General features: G+C 34.3%; 1 protein-coding gene across 4 annotated transcripts in view; it reads left to right on the forward strand.

Moving 5' to 3' along the window:
* The first annotated feature begins 287 nt into the window (after positions 1 to 287).
* LOC149796895 (fatty acid hydroxylase domain-containing protein 2-like) overlaps positions 288 to 21,636 on the forward strand; it is a 34,477-nt gene continuing 13,128 nt past the window's right edge. Inside the window, exons 1-6 of one of the 4 annotated variants that reach the window (XM_089961548.1) lie at positions 314 to 350; positions 4,090 to 4,133; positions 4,727 to 4,888; positions 9,566 to 9,672; positions 13,464 to 13,585; positions 17,490 to 17,698. In XM_089961548.1, the coding sequence (XP_089817674.1) occupies positions 4,740 to 4,888; positions 9,566 to 9,672; positions 13,464 to 13,585; positions 17,490 to 17,698 (587 nt within the window). In that variant the 5' untranslated portion in view covers positions 314 to 350; positions 4,090 to 4,133; positions 4,727 to 4,739. Of the gene's footprint in view, positions 372 to 411; positions 619 to 4,089; positions 4,134 to 4,726; positions 4,889 to 9,565; positions 9,673 to 13,463; positions 13,586 to 17,489; positions 17,699 to 21,636 lie in introns of those variants that run through there. The other 3 variants (XM_089961546.1, XM_089961547.1, XM_089961549.1) reach the window with 3 other exon arrangements.

The following is a 21,636-nucleotide window of genomic DNA, read 5'->3' on the forward strand; positions in this document are numbered from 1 at the left end:
TTAGGTATATTGCATAATTCATTCATTGCACTTTCGGAACCTGGTATTGCCTACTATGGCAAAATTCGTTTTCCCCGTTGTATCAGGATCATTTTTAAAGGAATGCGATGTTTCTTTAGATTATGAGCGATTTCCATAACTACAGCATTTAAAGAAATTTAAACCCCCAGTACAAGAAAGTAGTATAGAAGTATGACAACATTGTCCTCACCGTGAACTTCACCTTACACCTATCATTGTGTCGTAAGTACATAATATTTATGGAGCGCCCCCTAGGCTATATCATATGATTATTTCTGAGCCTCGACATCGTTGCGCAAGGGACTCGAAGGAAGTTCTGCTTATTAACGGTAACTTTCTGCTTATTAAGGGTAACTTTCCTCATGATGTTACTTTTATATAGGACCTTCTGAGTAGATATATATGTATCAGTTTCGATATGATTTTCTGTATCGTTTGTTGTAAAGACGTGTATTTTGCACAAACGATTTGTTGTCCATCGCGACGCTGATGCTCACCACTTCTATGGCTAAGGAGTACAGTAATGTTAAATTTGGTAACGCTGCGTAGATTTACATAATGAAGTCGTCTGACAGAACTATATGATTAGTTGTAAAGGTATGTATCTATTCGTATTTTTGCGCAAGCTAAGGCTATTTTGCTGTCCACTTCGACTCCAATGTCTACCACTCTAGCAAGGTCAAATTTCGTAACGTTGCGTAGAATGTCGCTAACGATTTTATTTTTTCTTCTTCCCCTTCTGTAATAAAAGATCCAGACAAAAGCCTGCTGAATTTGTACGAAGCATGACCAGGTGTGCAAACCACTCCTGTACAAATACCCTTTAGGATTTCGAATCGGAGGTTGTTTTGTATTTAATTTTTTTTTTATCGGGTAAAATTATTTTCCAAATATTAATGAGTGAGCTATCGGCTAGAAGTTGACACTAGCAAGCTAAGGCTATTTTGCTGTCCACTTCGACTAGTTACAATTCTGAAATTGCTGGTTGAAAATATTACAGAAAAATATAATGCTGTGAATACTATAAAATGTTTAATTATAAGCCCAGGTGGTATGCCTTTAAGTTAGCCATCCAGCACTCCACTGTATGTGTTGGCAGATTTGGATCTATGTAGTTTACAGCTGTGCTCTACTTATAAGCAAGTGTGTGTGTGTGTGTGTGTATATATATATATATATATATATATATATATATATATATATATATATATATACACCACCATGTTAGTCAATACCGCACGTTGGGTAATTCTGTGCAAGGATACATCATTTCTGTAAACATTGGATCACGTGTTATTTTTTTGTCAAAAATCCATTTTGCATCAAGAAAGAACGATCATACTTCAGGTAATTCTCCACAATGATACAACATTCTTGTTAACATTGGATCATGTGTTGTTTTTGTTCGAATATCCAATTTGTATCAAGAAAGAACAATCGTCTTCTGATTAAGTAAGTGATATTCATAAAGTGTACAAAAATATCCCACATTCAACCCTAAATGCATATGAAAATGTGATTTCTAAATGTCAACATGAAGACTCACTCCATGACCGTCTTAAACTTGTAACCCAGAAAATCCTATTTACTCTGTATCGATATGACATTCTTGTTAACATTGGTTCATGTGTTGTTTTTGTTCAAAAAACCAATTTGTATCAAGAAAGAATGATCGTCCTTTGATTAAGTAAGTGATATTCATAAAGTGTACAAAAATATCTCACATTTCTACCCTAAATGCATATGAAAATGTGATTTCTTAATGTCAACATGAAGACTCACTCCATGACCTTCTTAAACTTGTAACCTAGGAAATCCTATTTACTATGTATCTTTTAGAATCATACAAATAAATAAATTATATGAAAGACAGAAATGTATACCTTAAAACAATACTGCATTTTAATCCAAGTTTGCAATTTTGCAAGTAGTTGTCCCACACATACAAAATCGTCTGCTATCCAAAAGGTCAGCTTGCCGCTTGAACAGGATTCTCAAGAAATTCACTGGCATATAGTCTGTTTCTAAATTCTTTTCGTATTTTTTTCCCTTAAATGAGACATTGTAAACTTATTACATCCTATTTGGATAAAGTATTGAACTTTACTAAATATTTTAGATGATCTGTTTAGTTTGCTTAACATTTCTTAACATTTACTGGCATTGTTACATTAAATTTTGTAAAACCAGCTATAAACCTGACCTAAGTATTCGACTGAAATGGTGGCAGAAATAGTCCAAAGTAATGTATTTCATTTCCATAGCTCGATGGATAAACATTACATCTTTTCAAAGCTATACGCAGAATAGGCTGACATATCACGAATGAAGAAAACACGGGTGGCATCCAGTATATCCAAAATTAATATTATTTTGAATAGAATATTCTGGTGACAAATGCCTCATTTCAAATGGTAAGCATTGCAGTATCTTATTTTCATCAATCAGTGAAATTCGGTATGCAGTTTGCTTCATTATTGATGACATAGACCTTAAGTGTGCTGAAATGCCTGACACCATTATATATATTGATAGTACCTGTTAGCAAAACAGATGCATGGAAAGTCTTACAATGTAAGTCACCTCCCCTGATATTTTTGTTTTTTGGGGTTGCCAATGGTTACAATAGAAACTAAACCTACCTACACAGAACAATATGTACACAGACCAATATCTGAACTTCAGCTCCATCCACCATCTTGAACATAAGAGATCGGTGGTGAGAACTATGTTGCATTGGGTGAACAACATTGTTAGTACTGAGGAAGACCATGTGATGGAGGTCAGTCATATTAAGAAATCTTTAAGTGCTGACGGTTTCAAAGACTGGTTTGTGTTTCCTGAAAAAGAACAGAAGTAAAAAAAAAAACAGCTGAAGGAAAAGGAGAAAGATGTGTAAATGTCCTTTTACCATACTGTTTCAATGGAATCTCCGAAAGACTTTAAAAATCTTATGAAAGCATGGAGGTAATATTATCCACACACCCTATGACACTATCTGCTCAATCTTGTCACATCCAAAGACCACGCTTGGAATAAGAAGTTCTCAATCAAATATAAACTTCTGTGTCATAATTGTGGAAATACTGCATGGGGGAACTGCTTGAAGCCTAAAAACAATAGTTAAGTAACACTTACACACCAGCAGAGAATCTCTGGCAGCAGTTGATGAATATTGCAAAGAATCAGGGCATAATTTCCCATGGGATAACATCAGAGTGCTCAGTAGCGAGAATAATATACCCTAAGGAGAAAAATAAGGGAAGCTATTGAAATTTTATAAGGGGAGCCAGTATTGAACCATGATTCTGGATTTGAGCTCCCACCATTGTACAAAAGGATTTTGTCACATGATCAACATTTAGATGATCTTGTGACTTTAGATGTAATTTCTCTGATGAAGGCATTATGAAAAGGTCAAAGGCTTAGGAGTCAAGGACTTATTTTGCCTCAGAAAGGTACCTATTATTTTGTTTCATAACCTGTAAATGGCGGTAGCTGGTAACAATATTTATTCCAGAAAAGATTTCTTATGACATTTGTCTATTACATTAATTTCAAGGTGAAAGGCAAAGTCAAATATTTGTATCATGCACTTGTGAACATTTTGACTCGGATAAAAATATATTTTGTTACCAAATTTAGTGTATAGGATTTTATTAAAAATGTTTTAAATTTAATAAAAGATAACAAATTATTGAAATTATTGACACTTCCTTTTTGCTGATTGTGATGAATTCTTTTCACCCAGTAAAGCTGCAGACCCCCCGGGGACTCATATTCATACATCTAGGGGTGACAGTTCCAATTCTGACTTTCTATCCCAGTGATGATGAAGCAGGGAGAATTTTTGTTCTTGTTTTCTTTGTTAAAGCCATAGTTTTTACAGATGTCAAATTTCACTTTTCCAACATTGAATTTCAGTTGTCTCAGCTTGTTGGATTAAGTACATGTTATCCCAGATGTTATTTTCATTTCTTATTCATTGGTTTGTTGATTTATTTTATTGTTATTACAAATTATTAGATTTCAGTTGAATTGTCTGATGGTCTCATTTCCCACTTGCAGTTGACAGATTCAGAAATATAATTGTGTTGGGGGATCATAAACAGGTAGGTAAGGGGTCTGTGGGTCACAGTTCCATTTAAACATTTCTATTGTATCATATTAATAATATAACTGCAAATAAAACATAATTTAAGGAAATGTTCATATTTGTTTTATGCTCACTTAAGCCAATCGTCCCCACCCCAGTCCCCCCAACTTACTGTTATGAATGTGACTGTCATTGTTCTTCTTTGCTAGCATACAACTAGCAGTCATATAATGTGTGCCCAGTTCCTATGTCTGAAAAATTTTCTTTTGAGCTCTGGGTTATGGGAAGATTTGATTGGCTACTGGCCCACACTGTATGACTGCTGGTTACTGGTTAGTGGCTAAGAACATTGTCAGTCAGAATTTGTAACAATAAGTGGGAGCTAAATCAGTTGGCCTATGCAGCTGAAATCCATTGCATTGTAATTTTCTACCAAGTACCACTACCAACAGATACACCAATACACAAGCACCAACTTATTCAAGCATACATGCTTATTATGTGTAGATGAATCACATTAAAAAGCCTTGTTTTCAGTGAAGAGAAAATATAATTTTTCATGTTACAACTGTATTCAATACTAGCATTTTGTGTTTTGTATTTAAATAGGACCATACCAAGGATGGATTCTGATGAGGTGGAGACAGTGATGGCACCCCCATCTCCAGCCAGAAGGAGAGCAATCCAGCTTGTGGATTCCATCAAGAAAGGACTTTTTGTCATTGGAACAGCTCTGCTTATATTTGTTTGTGCAAGGAACTCTATTCACTGGTATGAAATTGATATCTTCTACTTTACTAATGAAGTTGAATGATCTGGTTAAGTTGAAGGAAAATAATCCGCATAATTACAACTCTGTGGTCTTAAAACAAGTAATAGAAAAAGTGAGAAGCAGCAAGCTTTGTATTCGAGTCTCAGGCTCGGCCAATGTGGATGTGCAAGAAAGCTTGCAGGTAGGTTCTCATGGGTTGGTGGTTCTTTCCGGGGTTTTCCTGGGTTCTTCCTCCACCATTATTACTGGCCGCCATGTATAACCTATCTTGTGGTGAAAAATGGCATTAAACCCTATAACAACAACAACAACAAGTTTTGTAAACTTCAACAAACAGTTTATTTCCCTAGAATACAACGTGAAAATATAAAAAAAGAAACTTACAGTATTACAAATTAAATCCAGAGTATTCCTAGAATTACAGATATAAGTCCTAATGATTAAAGTTCTGAATAAAATTTTAGTGGAAATCCATATTAATTTCAATGCTGAAAGTGTTGATGTGCCTGTGAAGGCCCATGCAATGGTGATGTACCAACAGTCTTTTTTTAATTCACAATATGCAGTCCAAGAATATATCCTTATTTGAAATTTCACTTCAAATTCAAGTTTCTGTTTCCAGCTATGTTATTTTTGATGAGTACTGTATATTTCCAGTGAATAAATAATTTGAATAAATAAAATTCCATCCTAAATGAAATACTGGATACAACAATGATTCTGCCTCAAGATTTTATAGCACAATTGATTATTTTCTGGGAAAACAAGACTGTATAAGCCTTCTACTTGACCTCAGGTAACAATTAGCCTTTTTTTAATAAAAATATTACTTAATGAAAATAACATTCTTGAAGGTTCCTAATATTTACAAAATAAAATCTTAGAATATAAAATGTGGTCAGCACAATGTACTTGACTCAAGCCAAAATCATAATCCTAATAGTTATCCTTACTCATAAGAAACTATTTATTTTATGTATTAGTTGTTTCCAGAATTAAAAATATAAATAAATCAGGTCAAGTAGAAAATGAACTTGATTTCAAACCAGGTCAAGTCCAACATACACTTCTCCATAGCATATAATGAGATATAAAAAAAACTATTAAAAGAAAGCAAACAAACAATGTCTGAAAGCATGGGCAAGAGATATGGCAAAGCTCATGGAGCCACTCATCCTGACTGGATAAAAATGGGCTGGATGGAGTAAAACTTTACATTACTGTAATGTATATCCAGATTCCAAATCTTTAGAATAAATCTAAGTGCACTTTTACCCATAAGAAGTGCCAAAGTTCAACATCGCTTAGCATTTGACATGCATCAGTAATAAATAACCTATGCCTAATTTGTTTACTTGTTGTCAGCTTAGAACATGTTCCTTTTTATACAGGTGCCTGATACCTCAGTGTTTGGAATCTATTCCTGCCATCCTATCCTCATATGTCTTATCAGGCAGCCGATGCAAAAAAAGTTCAGCTTCTTGGCATGGTGCATGTTAACTGTCAAGGTTTCTCATACATACAGCAGGATAGACAACACACTGGCTTTTTAGATCCTCAGTTTTGTTTATAATCTGATGCCTCCGCACTCCCACAAATTTGTGCATAATCTACCAAAGGCCAAGCATGGCATTGGGTTCATAATCAAAATGGACTGCAAGTGACTGTGCTGATGAGTATGGGGAACTTGTCAACTGCCAGAATGGTTTGACCATTTACTGTGTTGATAGGCCTTACATAAGGCTTTCATGGTTCTGGTTGGTGATGACCTATTTTCTTTATATGATTACCATTATGAGACTGAAATTGTAGTAAGCTGAAGAGGAATGATCCATACTCTTTGCATGTCAGATTCAGATTTGACAACCAGTGAACAGTCATCAGCAAATAAGAGATCACGAACAGTTACTTCCTGTAAACTTACCTTCGCCTGTAGTCTCCTCAGATTGAACAGCTTGCTGTCAGTCCAGTATCTGATATGAATCCTGGTGTCGTTGTCATGGAATGCATTAGTAAGCATGTTTGAGAACATCATGCTAAAGATAGTTTAGGCCAACACACAGCTTTGCTTAACTCATTTGGTGACTGGGGATATGTCAAATGAATATCTTTTGTCCACTACAGGAATGAGCATGCCATCACAGAATTTGTGACCAACTTTTAATGCTTTAGCAACTTTCCAGTGCTTTTTAATTATGCCACAAACTTCATACATGCATTCTTAGTGGGAGGACACACAATACATGTAGTTGATTCCAGTTTACTATGTCAGGATCATGGTCCAAAGGTGAGGTTCATCATCAGTGGTGGGTGAGGAAACATCATACACATAGATGGTTTCAGTTTACAACCCTAGATCATGGTCCTGATGTGGAGTTTCAGGGGCAGGGTGAAGACACATAATACATTAAGCTGATTTAAGTTTTTCCTTCGAATACATTCCCCATTCATATTACTTTAGGAATATTAGCATGCTGCCTTGCATTGCGAATCCACTACTACTAAAAGACACAAATTGTCCTTTTCTGTCTATTTAAATAGACAAATGGCAACAACTCTTGGCCATTACCTCCCCTTGGCACCACCAGGTGTGGCTGGTTTTTAGTTTCATTGCTGTACTGGTTAACATTGTCCATTTTATCCTCCAACAATCCAAACCATTTTTGTGTTCTGATTGACTCATCCAACATTCCTTTTGGATTTATTGTGTGGATTAATCATTTTGCTGCAGGTTGTATGTATTCTTTTTACAATTTCTGACAAATCTGAGTGATTTTACAACCTTTAGGGACTTTATCCTTTTAAGAACATATCACGCCATTATTGACCTCAGCAAGGTCATTTCACATTAGCGTGACTTTTACTTTTTTCACTTGCTCAGTTGTAAGAGTTGCCACCAGTTGCCAACTTTCATTACTGTCAGCAACACATGGGAGCCAAGGGAACAGTTTCTACACATCAACATCCTCGAAATGAAGGCTGTTTTCAATGCCTTTCACTTCTGAAAAGATCAACCTGAAAAGATCAACTCTGTGGCAAAAGTGGTCCTCATTTTATCTGACAACTCTTTGCTGGTGATTTATCTTCTCAGATAGGGAGGTACCAAATCATTCAACTTGTGTGTTCTAATTTGGCAATTTCTGTGTTGTTCAACAGTCTTCATATCAACATACAAATCAGGCACATTCCCAGCATGCTCATTGTCTTTGTCTACCGTCTACACAGAAGTCGGATCTTTCACAAGGAATGGTCTCTCCATCAGTCAGTCATCACTCAGATTGTGCACTGTGGAGGCATCCAATGATCGACCTCTTTGCAACATGGTGAAATCACAAGCTACACACCTTTGTTTCTTCAGTTCCAGAATAAAAAAAGTGGAATCCAGCTATTCTTCCTTAGAAGGTATTACTTATTCTCCTAATGTAATGTGATTGGGGAACATATTCTGAGAATACTTACCCAATCACAATACTTAAAACCCTTCCAACCACCCTACCATGCGAGCATCCTCATTAGTATCTTGCTCAGCTAAAACTAGTTACACATGGCGGTGATAAGGGAGGTAATGGGCAAGAGTTATTGCTCTTTGTCTATTGAAATAGAAAAGGAATATTTTTTTGTCTTTTAGTATGGCTGGATTTGCAAGTTAGCAGGCTAATATTGCTGATGTAATGTAATTGGGTGAGTATTCTTAGACAAACATAATTTACATAAAAACTTGCCTTCCAACAGCTGGTACATGGTCCAGAGGGTAGAGGTGCAGGATCTGGGCCAGGGAATTACTGCATAATGTATGCAGCTGATTTTAGATTTCAATGTATGGATCATGGTCTAGCTGGAGAGGTTCCTGTTCAAGAGTAGATAAAGGACATGTAACAAACATGTATCTGGTTTCAGTTTAATACCCCAGAATTATGATCAATAGGGTGAATTTCACCACTGAGGACAGGGGAGAACACAATAAATGTAGCTGGTTTCAGTTTACAAACTCTGGATCAGAATACAGAGTAATGATTCAGTGAAAGGGCATGGAGAGAAGAACATATAACAAAAAGCATCAATGACAAGACATGGAAATGGCTTTGGTACACTAAGACCACCATCACTGAGAGACAATTTTTTGTTGACAGGTAGTTTGATCTCAGAACACAGGTTCATATGCTTTGGATACTTTTCATACACTTTGATTAATAATAAGAATGTTTTATGTATTTTAAAATGATTTAACCTCCAACTTCTATGACTAAGTACTTATATGTAATTATTATACTTTGTCAAGTCATTATTATACTTGTGATGTTAAGTTGTTATACTATGAGGTGAAGTCCTTATTATAATTTTAGTTCAAGTCCTTATTATAATTTGATGTCTAGTTCTTTTATATTAAGTTGTTATGCTATTTTAAGTCCTTATTATAATTTGATGTCAAGTCTATTATACTATGAGGTTAAGTCCTTATTATAATTTGATGTCAAGTCTATTATACTATGAGGTTAAGTCCTTATTATAATTTGATGTCAAGTCTATTATACTATGAGGTTAAATCCTTATTATACTTTTAATGTTAAGTTGATATACTATTAGTGTCATTATTATTAATGTTAAGCTCTTGTTATACTTTGTTCAGGAGAAACATTTGGGACTTAAATATTGTCATATATTTGTTCCATTTTCAGGCATATTCAGAAATTTTGGGGTGCCTCTGGGAACTTCTGGCAGAAATGTTGGCAAGACATCCATGTTAATGTCTTTGGGGAAGATGACTTGATCACTGCAGTAGTGGGTATGGAAGACATTAATTTTTTGTCTTGTTTAAGTATTGCATACCTTTGGAAGCACATGTACTCTGGAATGTTACAGGTAAACTGGATTAATTGACTTTTCTTTACCACTTCATTTAAAACCAGATATAAAATTTAAATGGAGGAAAAGTTTGGTCCAAAATTTTATATTGGACATTCTGTGTGGACACTTTCCATTTCTTATTCATTTCCACTCAGAATGAAATTTTGATTGGCTGCTTTAAGATCACATGATGTATGTCTCACAACTCTTCTTGACTGGAGAAGAATAACCAATCTATGTAACTCTGTTCTAATGGTAGCTTTCCAGATTAGAAAATCTTGTATATAGTAAAACCAAGGTCTTTGTTTAACAATATATAAATAACATTGTCTGTGAATATGAGACATGGCTTTGTTGAACCCTTAGTTTCTGAAACAAAATTAGAATTCAGAATCAAACACTGTCTTTGTATGTGAGACATGATTCTGTTGATCCATTAGTTCATGAAACTAAATTGGAATTAAGAATTGTCCCTGATCAGATGCAAGCTTTTGTTTGCTCTGTCAACCAGTTTTAATGAAGACAATTTTTAGACAGACCCTTTTTGGAAGCCTTGTTGTACCAGTATGTCACAGAATTTATATCTACATTCCTGTTTGTCTGACCATGTTTTCCAGGGTAGAACACTCATATAAAAATGTCTCTATTTTTCATCACATGACTCATGTGTTACATCATATGGCATCTAAATAGTATTTTGATTGGTACGTAAACAGAATTGTTTGTATGATGTCATCCTGTACATGTGGTCAGAATTATTTGTGAGTTTTAAATCACTTTTATTTCAATACTAACTTGCCTATCTGCATTTTAGTAATATTTTCAAATTCATATTTTTTGCAAGACAAATTTATATTTTTTATAAATCATAATTTGTATTTTAAAAAATCATTTAACCCATGCTGTTTGCACATATGTAAAATTCAGAAAAAGGGCAGGTGTTAAAAAACTCAGTTTGTTATAGAAACATGACATATACAGCATTCCCTCATTATAATACTATTCATGAGTTTAGAGCCTTATAATGAAGTATGATGCATACAGTTTTATATGATACAGCACAACTGATGTGATTTTTCAATTTCTCACACTTCGCAGTAGTGGGAGTGGAGAGAGAGAGAGTGGAAAAAATGTAGAAAAAACCTCCACCATCTTTCTGTGCATCCTGTGGAGAATAGCTCTGCACACCACACTTTCTGTGGACTGATGACAACCACAAAGTGGATGTGGTCTTGATAAAATAGGCATGGTTTGCTGTTTACGACCCAGCAATCATGTGAGAGAGAGGTACTGGTTTATCTACATCAGAGTCTCTTTTGAGAGCATTTTGCCTGCTTTTTGATACTGAGATATTACAAGAAACTCATAGTTCAAACCTCAACATGTCATTTCCATATGGTTTACCATTTGTTTTTATATGATAATGAAAATTTTTAAACATCTTTTCCCCTTACAAAAATGAGCAAATAATAGCATGATGTGAAGACAATACATACATGCAGAATGACATTACTTTGAGGAAATTAAAATTTCTAAAAATTTGAGATTTTAAAATTTTCCACAATGCTATTCACTTCAGCAATTAAGTTCAGATTAATTATGAAACTTGTTAATGGAGGGACTGGAGCTATTACCTACAATGTGCCAGTTCAGATGGCTTTGTGTGATAGAACATACCCTTTATGAGCTGACATCATCTTTTGATGCTAACAGTTGTCAAAATTGTTAGCAGTGTTGACAATGGTCACTGCCTTGATTTCTGTAGAACATCTGCTAAAGTCAAGTCTTTATTATAGGGAAGCCATTTTTTTTTAATGGGGAGGGTAAATGCTTGAAATGATTGCCTTATTCTGACTGGTAGTATAAAAAGGACATTATTCCATTCCTTATTTCACTTGAAACAAATTTAACATGTAATGAAAGAAAAAAGAATGTCCCAGTCAGAAAGAACATTCTAGCCCCATAAATTTAATGTTCAGTCAATTGCAGTACTCATGCAGTTAAAAGATGTCTAAGTTCACCCTCTTCACTATACTATTTAAGACTAGACACATGGTTCACATTTCATTGTAAATTAAGTATTTTCTGTTTGGTTTGGTTTTTAAACAGATGTGGTTGTCATTTGGAATTTAATTGTCCATATCCCAGAGGATTACTTTTTGCTTTGTAACAGTTGGATAAAATGATGCTGTTCAAGAGAAGGTGTCCCTAATGTCAAGTCATTATGTTCAGATTTCTTTGAATAAAGTAAATATGTAAACTTATTGCAAAAGAAATTCAACAGCCTTTTTGAAATATACATATACTGAATATACTGACATTTAAAATTATTTTTTACCATCTAAATAGATGATTGCAATAAAGATGTATAATTCTTCAAATGGTATCTGATTGTAAGTAACTCTTCTCAGTCTTTCCATGGGTGACCTTTATGCATTAGCTGTTCAGATGTCTGTCAGTAATGTTGACCAACTCTCCACAGTGGAGTTGCCATCAGAATGCCTGCTAAGACTTGGTGTTGATTTATAGGTTTTTATCCTCCCACTACATAGTGTTGTAGTGGAGTGAAAGTGGAAGGGTTTAAGTCACCAACTGTTGAGTGCTGGGATTGAAAAATTGTATGAGCTGTATTGTACATATAATTTTACATGATACATAAATAATTTTACTTTGATTATATGAAATATATCCATGACCATTCTTTCCTGATAATAGGAAATGTTACTTTGAAGAGCCTTAAAGTGAGGGAATACTGTATCAACATCCCAATAAAAACGTTTTACAGATCAAAACAATTACTGTATAATTATCTTTTATTTTGCTTCTTATGTTGACATAAATGCTTGATAACGAAGTTGATCGAGTTGGATATACATGAATTTCCACCACTCAGTTTTGTTTGGACTGATACTGAAATGCTAAACCAGAACTGCCAACATTCCACAGAATATTATCAATACAGCTGTATTTAGAATTTAAGCATTACAGGAAATTATCAAGAGAGCTGTATTTTCAATTATTAATACAGCTGTATTTAGAATACATAATTTACAGGAAATTGTCAATACATTTAGAATATATGTATTACATAAAATCATCAATACAGCTGTAATTAGTATATATGATTACAGGAAATGATCAAGACAACTGTATTTAGAATATATATATATATTACATAATATTATCAATACAGCTGTATTTAGAATTTAAGCATTACAGGAAATTATCAAGAGAGCTGTATTTTCAATTATTAATACAGCTGTATTTAGAATACATAATTTACAGGAAATTGTCAATACATTTAGAATATATGTATTACATAAAATCATCAATACAGCTGTAATTAGTATATATGATTACAGGAAATGATCAAGACAACTGTATTTAGAATATATATATATATTACATAATATTATCAATACAGCTGAGAATGTATGTATCACAGTCCCTGACAGGTAATTATCAGTACAGCTGTATTTAGAATATATGTATTACAGGATATTTGTATAAATCACATCAAGAAAACTACATTTATAGAACATTTATTCATTTAATTATGACATAGTTGTACAATAGGTTTATTGCTAACTAGTATAATGCACAAAATTTACATCACAAATTTGCTGATTTTCATGAATTTATTTTAAACAATTCAATAAAAAAAATAGTAGAATTTCTAGCAGCCTTAACTGGTACAAACTTAGTTTCAAAACGTATTTGTACTTACAGGAACTTTAGTGGTGACTGTTGGTATCTTTTGGCTGGCCAATATTGGTCTTGTATTCTTGGAAGTAACTGGTAGACCAAAAGCCTTACTGAAGTACAAGATTCAGGAAGACAAGAAAGTTCCAGTGAGTAGACTGTTTCATTCATCACACACACTGATATCTATAACACTGAACTTTGTCAATTTAGGATACTCAGCAGTCTTTTGTAATGCTCCTTAATTGGGGACAGTTAGTATCTGGGTACAGTTTATCATACATTTCCATGTAATAGCCCTTACTTTTGTGGACAGTTAGTGACAGGGTACAGTTTTTCAAACATTTCACTGTAATTACCATTACTTGGGGACAGTTAGTGACAGGGTACTGTTTTTCATGTCTCCATGTAATGACCTGTTCATGGGGGTGAATTTTGTTTATTGACAATTAGTGACAGGAATCAGTTTTTCATACTTTTCCATGTAATGACCCTTACTTGGGGACTATTAGTGACAGGGTACTATTTTCCATACTTTTCCATGGAATGGCAGTTATTTGAGGACAATCAGTGACAGGGTACTGTTTTCTATACTATTCCATGTAATGGTGGTTACTTGGGGACAATTAGTGACAGGCTACTATTTTCCACACCTTTCCATGTAATGTAAATGGCATTTACATGGAGATAATTAAGGACAGGGTACTATTTCCATTCTTTTCCATGTAATGGTGGTTACTTGGGGACAATTAATGACAGAGATCTGTTTTTTATACTTTTCCATGTGATAACGCTTACTTGGGGACAGTTAGTGACAGGGTACTATTTTCCATACTGTTCCATATAATGGCAGTTACATGAGGGCAGTCAGTGACATGGTACTGTTTTCCATATTTTTCCATGTAATAGCGGTTACTTGGGGACAATCATTGACAGGGTACAGTTTTCTATACTGTTCCATGTAATAACGCTTACTTGGGGACAGTTAGTGACAGGGTACTATTTTCCATACTGTTCCATATAATGGCAGTTACATGAGGGCGATCAGTGACATGGTACTGTTTTCCATATTTTTCCATGTAATAGCGGTTACTTGGGGACAATCATTGACAGGGTACTGTTTTCTATACTGTTCCATGTAATGGCAGTTACTTGGGACAATCGGTGACAGGGTACTGTTTCCATACTTTTCCATGTAAATGGCTGTTACTTGGGGACAATTAGTGACAGGGTAATACTTACCACACTTTTCCATGTAATGGCAGTTACTTTGGGGATAATTACTGAAAGAGAACTGTTTTTCTTTCTTTTCCATGTAATAACCAGGGATGGTCCTGGCTTTTAAAAAGCTGTCGCCAAAAAAATCGCCAACCTCAATATTTTGTCGCCAATTTTCAAAAAGTGTCGCCAAAACAAGTAGTGTACATTTTTCCAAGTGTTAATTTAGTCTGTTAATGTAACAGGCAATGAAAATTACAAAAGATGGGTTAGTTAATACTTTAATTACAACAAGCATTAACAAAATGTTACAAAGTGTTACATGAAGATCTGTCGCTATTTTAGGGCTGCCCACTCGTTGAATGCACTTTCAAAGTCTAATTTTTCACATCTGTACATGCTGATTCTCATTAAATTCTCTCGAGATGAGATGCAGAGCTTATTTCTGATGTCAGTTTTTATGAGGTTCATCTTACTGAATCCACGTTCACAGTCTTCAGTGCTGACAGATGACACCAGTAGTCTCTCAGCAGCCCCACCCCACCCCTCACCCCTTTATGGCTAGCTTCACAAAGCTTGTAGTGAATTGCTTCCTAAATCCCAAGAAAGATCACTGAATGCTGTATAAATTTTCTCGACAAGCAAAATAGGATCTCCATTCCCACGAATGAAACTTACACGGGTCAACACCTGGCAATATTGGACCGTATATATAAGCATAAATTCACACCCAATTTAGGGATTCTTTCACTCCTGTATTTTGAGAAATAAATAATTATTATTAATTATGCAAACTTTTTTTTGGTGCTATTTCTTGTTGCGGAGTTTAAGTCTCTGCATCCGTAACACAGAATTGATGGCAAAAGGAAAAGATCAATGAGTAAAATGCTGCACTGGTGACAGACATAATTGTGATTGAGATTTTTTCCATTTGCTTTGTATTTATACACAGTGGGTACTTCAAACGTTATCAGTTTTCTATAAAGGTTCAGCAAAACTATTGTATTGGTATATGTTAAAAAAAAAAAAAAAAAAAACACAGAAGGATTAGCCATACAATTAATTGTATCTGTTCTATTCGCGTCTTCAGAAGTCGGTCAGTTGTAGGTATAGTGCGGTAGCATGATTGACTATCGCAGCATACAGTACTCAGCTTAGATGTCAGCATAAGCAGATTATGATGTAACAATGCACTGTAAAGATGGGGTCATCAATACGAATAAAGGATCGTTTGTGTAACAGATTGATTCCAATGCATTGCTTAGTCAAGTTTGTGGCTTCCTTTCATTCTCCCTTTTAATTTATCCAGTCCAAATCCATGATTGTATGTACAAATTAAATAACCAAAAAGTATGTCGCCAAAAAGATCGCCAGATGGGATATTTTTGTCGCCAGTAAGGGAAAAAAGTTGCAATTTGTGACACTGGCAACGCCCAGGACGATCCCTGAATAACCCTTACTTGGGGACAAATTTTTAACTTAGAGTAGTGCAGTAAAGATGTCAGTAATTTTCCAAGTGAGTTCAGATTGCTTGCAGCTTGCAAGATATCATCTTTAAGTTCTGTTCAGCATTTTGACACTTCATACCCAGTGTAAAATTGATAGAATGACATAAGAAATTGTATATCATGTCAGATATTAAAACAGGCAACAGTGGCTCTGAACAACTATTATTCTGACAAATAATCAGGGCCTTTGGTTGGTTGAGTGGTCTGAATTGCTTTCCTTTACAGATCACTCATCTCTCTCACATCTGTATTCATGTGTTTGAATCTTGGCCAAACCAGTATGGGTATTTGAAAAATCCTTTCTATGGAATGGTGGCTCTTCCCAGGATATCTCAACTTCTTCCTTCACAATATATACTAACTGCCATGTGTAGTCTATTATATGTTGAAAAATGGTCTTAAACCACACAAAACCAAACCAAAGTCTGATGAATAATCTATTCAAAGCAGCTATGCACAAACAGGAGTAATTTTGAAGTAATGAGGCATTCACATCACACATAAAGCATGGAGTCATTATCTTACAGTGATGCATACACATGTGCACACACACACACACACCAAGGATTTAAACAAGTTAAATATTGCATTCATACATACATACATACATACATACATACATACATGCATAACAGAAGTTAAATATTATTTTAATACTCAGTATGATAACATAATTACATATGTACATGCATATTTCAAAGTAAGATTTACACAAACATTAAAACATTGTTTTAAGATGCATCAATTAATAAGATAAACATAATAAACACGTAGATGCATAACACCAGAAGTAGAATGTAATAGAATAACAACTATCTGAACTTAACAGTTGAGGAGGACATGAGAAGAGTTTGAATGATCAAAATGTGTCCCAATCAGAAGTGGATGAATATACTGGTAACAACAGCCACTTCACTTATATAAAACAAAAATGCTTTGGAGCTGCAACGAGGGAGGGCAGTTGTGGGGTGATTTTTGATGGAAGAAATTTTGTTCAACAGGATCACATTTTTGGTACAAGATGGACACAAAGAGGACAAAAGCAGGGTCACCCAAATAACAGATCATAGCTGGACACATTGGCAAATTAAAGTGCCAGTTAAAATAATTATATAGAAATGACAGCTGAATCTGTATTATTTAAACACCAGTAATTTCAGAAGATCGAATATAAACAACATGTCAAGTTAATGATTTCTTCAAAAGTATTTTTATGTTTATGATATTGTTTCATACATTGAAAGTTTTGTTCTGATTTGAAAATAATACGACCTTGCTAATTTTTGGAATTAAAAATACTTCTTTCTTTTATTATTTACATTTGCAGGTGGACAAAGAGAAGCTAAACAAAGCTATTTGGTTAGTTATCTTCAACCAGACAGTGATAGGTATTCCCTTTGTCTATATAGCCTATCATATAATGAAGTGGCGAGGATGTACCTTTCGAGCTGAGGATTTACCCACCTTCCATTGGACACTGTTTGAACTCATAATCTTCTCCCTGGTAGAGGAAGTCTTTTTCTACTACTCACACAGGTCAGGAGATATTAAATGAATGTATAATCTTAAGCATTTGCATTATTTGTTTTATTTACTTATGTGCATCAGTTTCTCATTCTTTTAGTTACCTGTCTGTAGCTATCAGTGCACAGTCTCATAACAAGTACTTAGCCTACTTTATGAACAATGAAACCCATATTATGAAATTCAGATAACATCTACATTACGTCCTTTATTCATTTTGAACTTTGGTACAGTATTGCTTTATACGAACAGATTGTGCCCTGGTAAGCTAGAATTCCCATCTTGTCAGTGTTGTATCACCATATCATGGCACAATTCACAAATGAGACATAGAATTTTGCAGACCACTTGTCTGCTATTGCCACTATTATTACATCAACGCCAACCATTATACATGTGGCATAATCATTATGCTTTTTTTTAAAGCTATTACACTCACATGTATATGGATTTTGCTTCTTTGGTACAATAAAAGATAAGAAAAATATAGCAATACAAAATTGACTCTTAATTTTTATTATCTCATAATATAAATGTGAGAATATTATGAAACAGAATTCTGATTGCTGCATAATAATGGTGCACATGTGCATTAGTCCATCCTAGACCTACATGTGCTTTCCATATTTACTTTTTATAGCAACTGTATATGAGACCTGTATAGGATATAGTTCCAACAAAACACTGGTTTTTAAATTTGCTTCATAGAGCCATTATATTGATAGTAATTTAGGTAGCAGACCGGTCTATATTTTTAATGAAAATGGGTGCCACATGTTAAGCGAAACAGTCATTCTTTATGTGACTTATGGATGTTATATGATTGAAACATATTCGAGCAAAAGGGTCTTTTTCAACTTCAAAACATGTCAGCTCAGGAAAAGGACCAATCACTGGTGCTTTATAAGAGACAATGTTCAAAAAGGGCCAGCTTTTGTCCCCCAGGTTAGTGATAAATTAAAGTATAAGTGTATTTGTTATGGTAATGCCATATCCGGCATATAACAACGGCAAAATATGATATAATGAAATAGTGTGAAATTAACAGTTAATTTTGTGCCTAAATAGGCCTGAATTTAATAATAAACTCAAATTTTATCAGATTTCCAGCTCTTTAAAGTCTTCAAAATTCAAGGTTGTGTTTGATTTTTGACAGAAGATACTTTTCGTAACCATCAAACACATATGCAGATTGAATACATGTTCCCATTTGCACTCATAACAAGCAGAAAAATGAAAGCAAAGTGCATTTCTTACATCACCTGCCATGTCGGTACTTTAAGCCTACTTCACTGTAACACAAAATGTAATGTTAAAAAGTTTCTTTAAACAAAATTGATGTTTAAATGTCAATTGATATTTGGATGGGAAATGGTATTTTTTAAAATGCTTCTGGTTGGGTTATTTTTTGAGGCATTCATATTAGAATATCTGGATGGGAGTGGGTAAGTATAGAAGAGGCATATTGAGAAATGGCAACAAAAAAGGCAGCAGATAATTAATTTTTTTATTAAAATGTTCTGTTAAATGGCAATAATGGTAAGAAATAAAATCCCCATATATTTTTTCATTACCTTGATCATATTAAGTTGCATTTATTAAAGTCAATCACACTTACCTTCACCTTGGTTATCTCGATAACCCATGTATGTCAAACATTTTGGTCGGACATAAGTTTCAGTCCGAAATAACGTGTTGGCCCACTTAATCTGGTCCGGTCCAGAAACAATTCTTATTGTTATGTTCATTTTTTCCTGCTTATCTCAACCCCTGTTATGTCAATAACCCCATTATGTCAGGCATAAGTTTCAGTCCAAAGTAACATGTGGATCCACTTAATTTGATGAAATTAAACTTTTAATGTCTGTCTCAGAGAAAGTTTACAAGAAATGATCCAGTGTTTCCACCTCTACCAGCTAGGATGGAAAAAGTCGGTACAAGATCAAATTTTGCTGGCACAAAGGCTAATCAACCAACCTCGTCAATGCATGGTTTATCACTTGCATAGAGTGGAGAAAATTATACTACATTTAATGATGTTGACCTGAAAACTTACAGAGGTAAAGATAGGATAAAATTCACAATGTGAAACACACTACTTTGTATTCCCATTCCAATATCGTTACTGTTAGTCACCAACTTAATCCATACATGATTAATAACTTTGGTACAGAGTTCACTTAGTAAGTAAATAGTTAAAATGTTTCCATTCTTGGTATGAATGAAAGCCTTCAACTGCACCATGGCTAGATCACATAACTTACAGTCATCTATAAATAGAAACCTGCAAAATTCCAAACCAAGCCAGGCCTCCAGGAAACAAATGTGGTTAGTAATTATTTCTGAACAAAAATAGATGCATCATTGGTATTTTTTTAAAAATCCATAGTGCCCAGTTTTGTTTTTTTAAATGAACTTGTCACTTGCTATGCCATGATTACAGGTTCTTCAATGCAAATGGAATGAAGCAGAAAGTGACTGCTGTTATTAAAATCTATGCAACTGAAGAAGGAGTGTTTTTATTTGTATTGTTCATCTTGAATCGAAAATCGTAGCCTTGCAATCCATCAAAGTGATATGCTGACTCTCTTTCTGGTGCTGTGTTGTTGCTGACAATCACTGATCAAAGTCAGGAAGGATATGGGACTACAACTGTACGAATGGAATAAGTCAGCTTCTTACAGAATTTGATGTTGAGACAGTTAACTTTAAGGAGTTTAAAGTTTTACAGTTTGTTGGTACATGCATCTTTTTCTGTTACAGAGGAAATATTTGTCGGTAAAAGCTGGCATATACTCGTGTAACAGAACCTCTGATGATCATCAAAAGCGACCAATTTTCACAGTTTTGGTCGTTATCTTTTTTACTAATCACAAGTCAACACTAATAAAAGAAAATACTTTTTTAAAAGTATAGTCATATACCTACATGTACTTCACGTGGCCTACATTTTAGTCATTGTGAGAAGACTATTGCCTTGCTGAGGCTACCAAAGAGATGAGGCAGTTCAGAGGGAAATAAAACGAATTTCAAACCACTGACATTATTAATTTAAGTGTTGTAAAAATTTGTGACTTGTTACTTAATCTCAATGAAAAGACCTCCAATTATTTTTTTTTTTTCTGGAACCTGACATGACTGAATTTTCATGTTGATTGTACATTAGAAATGCCATTTGTTTTTAAAAATCAAACTCCTAATTTTTCGTACTTCGGATGCATAATCATTGTTTAGCAGTAGATTTGTCAAGTAAACCATGATATCTCAGTACCCCGATATGTTGATGATTTTTGGACATCCCCAACATAATTGAGATAACTGGGTTTGACGGTATTAGATACCACTCATCTATGATTTTAAAATGTATTGGCACTCAGGTAAACAGAATCATTATATGAATAATAACGTGAATCACAACAGGATATTTATCTCATGAAACTGACACTGAATCCAATAAAAATGCAATATTTGCTGGTAGCATTTTTCGTTTGTGTTAGTTTCATGATATATTTTAACACAGCTTTAAATTATTGTCTTTAGACTTGATTTAAAATAGACCTAGGGGAGCAGATTGGTCACCATTATGGATCACTGTCATCTCACCTCTGTTTGCATGGGTTTCAGTCTCGGGTTCAGCCATTTTGGGTATGTGAGAAAGCTTGCCAGTAGCTTCTCTTGGGTTGGTGTTTTTTTCGGGGTTTTCCCAAGTTCTTCATCCACAATTATACTGGCCGCCATGTATAGCCTTTCTTGTGCTGAAAAATGACCTAAAACCCTGCAACAACAAGAACATAACATAAACCTTCACATTGAGTTACAGGAACATTATTACACTAATAAAATTGATTACAGCAGTTTTCAAAGAAGTATTTATTGAAGGAAAGGATTTTTGTGCCATTTGTTTATTTTTTTTAAACACTAGCAAAAAGCAAATTAATTGAAGCTTTGGA

The sequence above is a fragment of the Sinohyriopsis cumingii genome, chromosome 6 (assembly GCF_028554795.1).
Source record: "Sinohyriopsis cumingii isolate HCF-2022 chromosome 6, ASM2855479v2, whole genome shotgun sequence".
Classification (NCBI taxonomy): Eukaryota; Metazoa; Mollusca; class Bivalvia; order Unionida; family Unionidae; genus Sinohyriopsis; species Sinohyriopsis cumingii.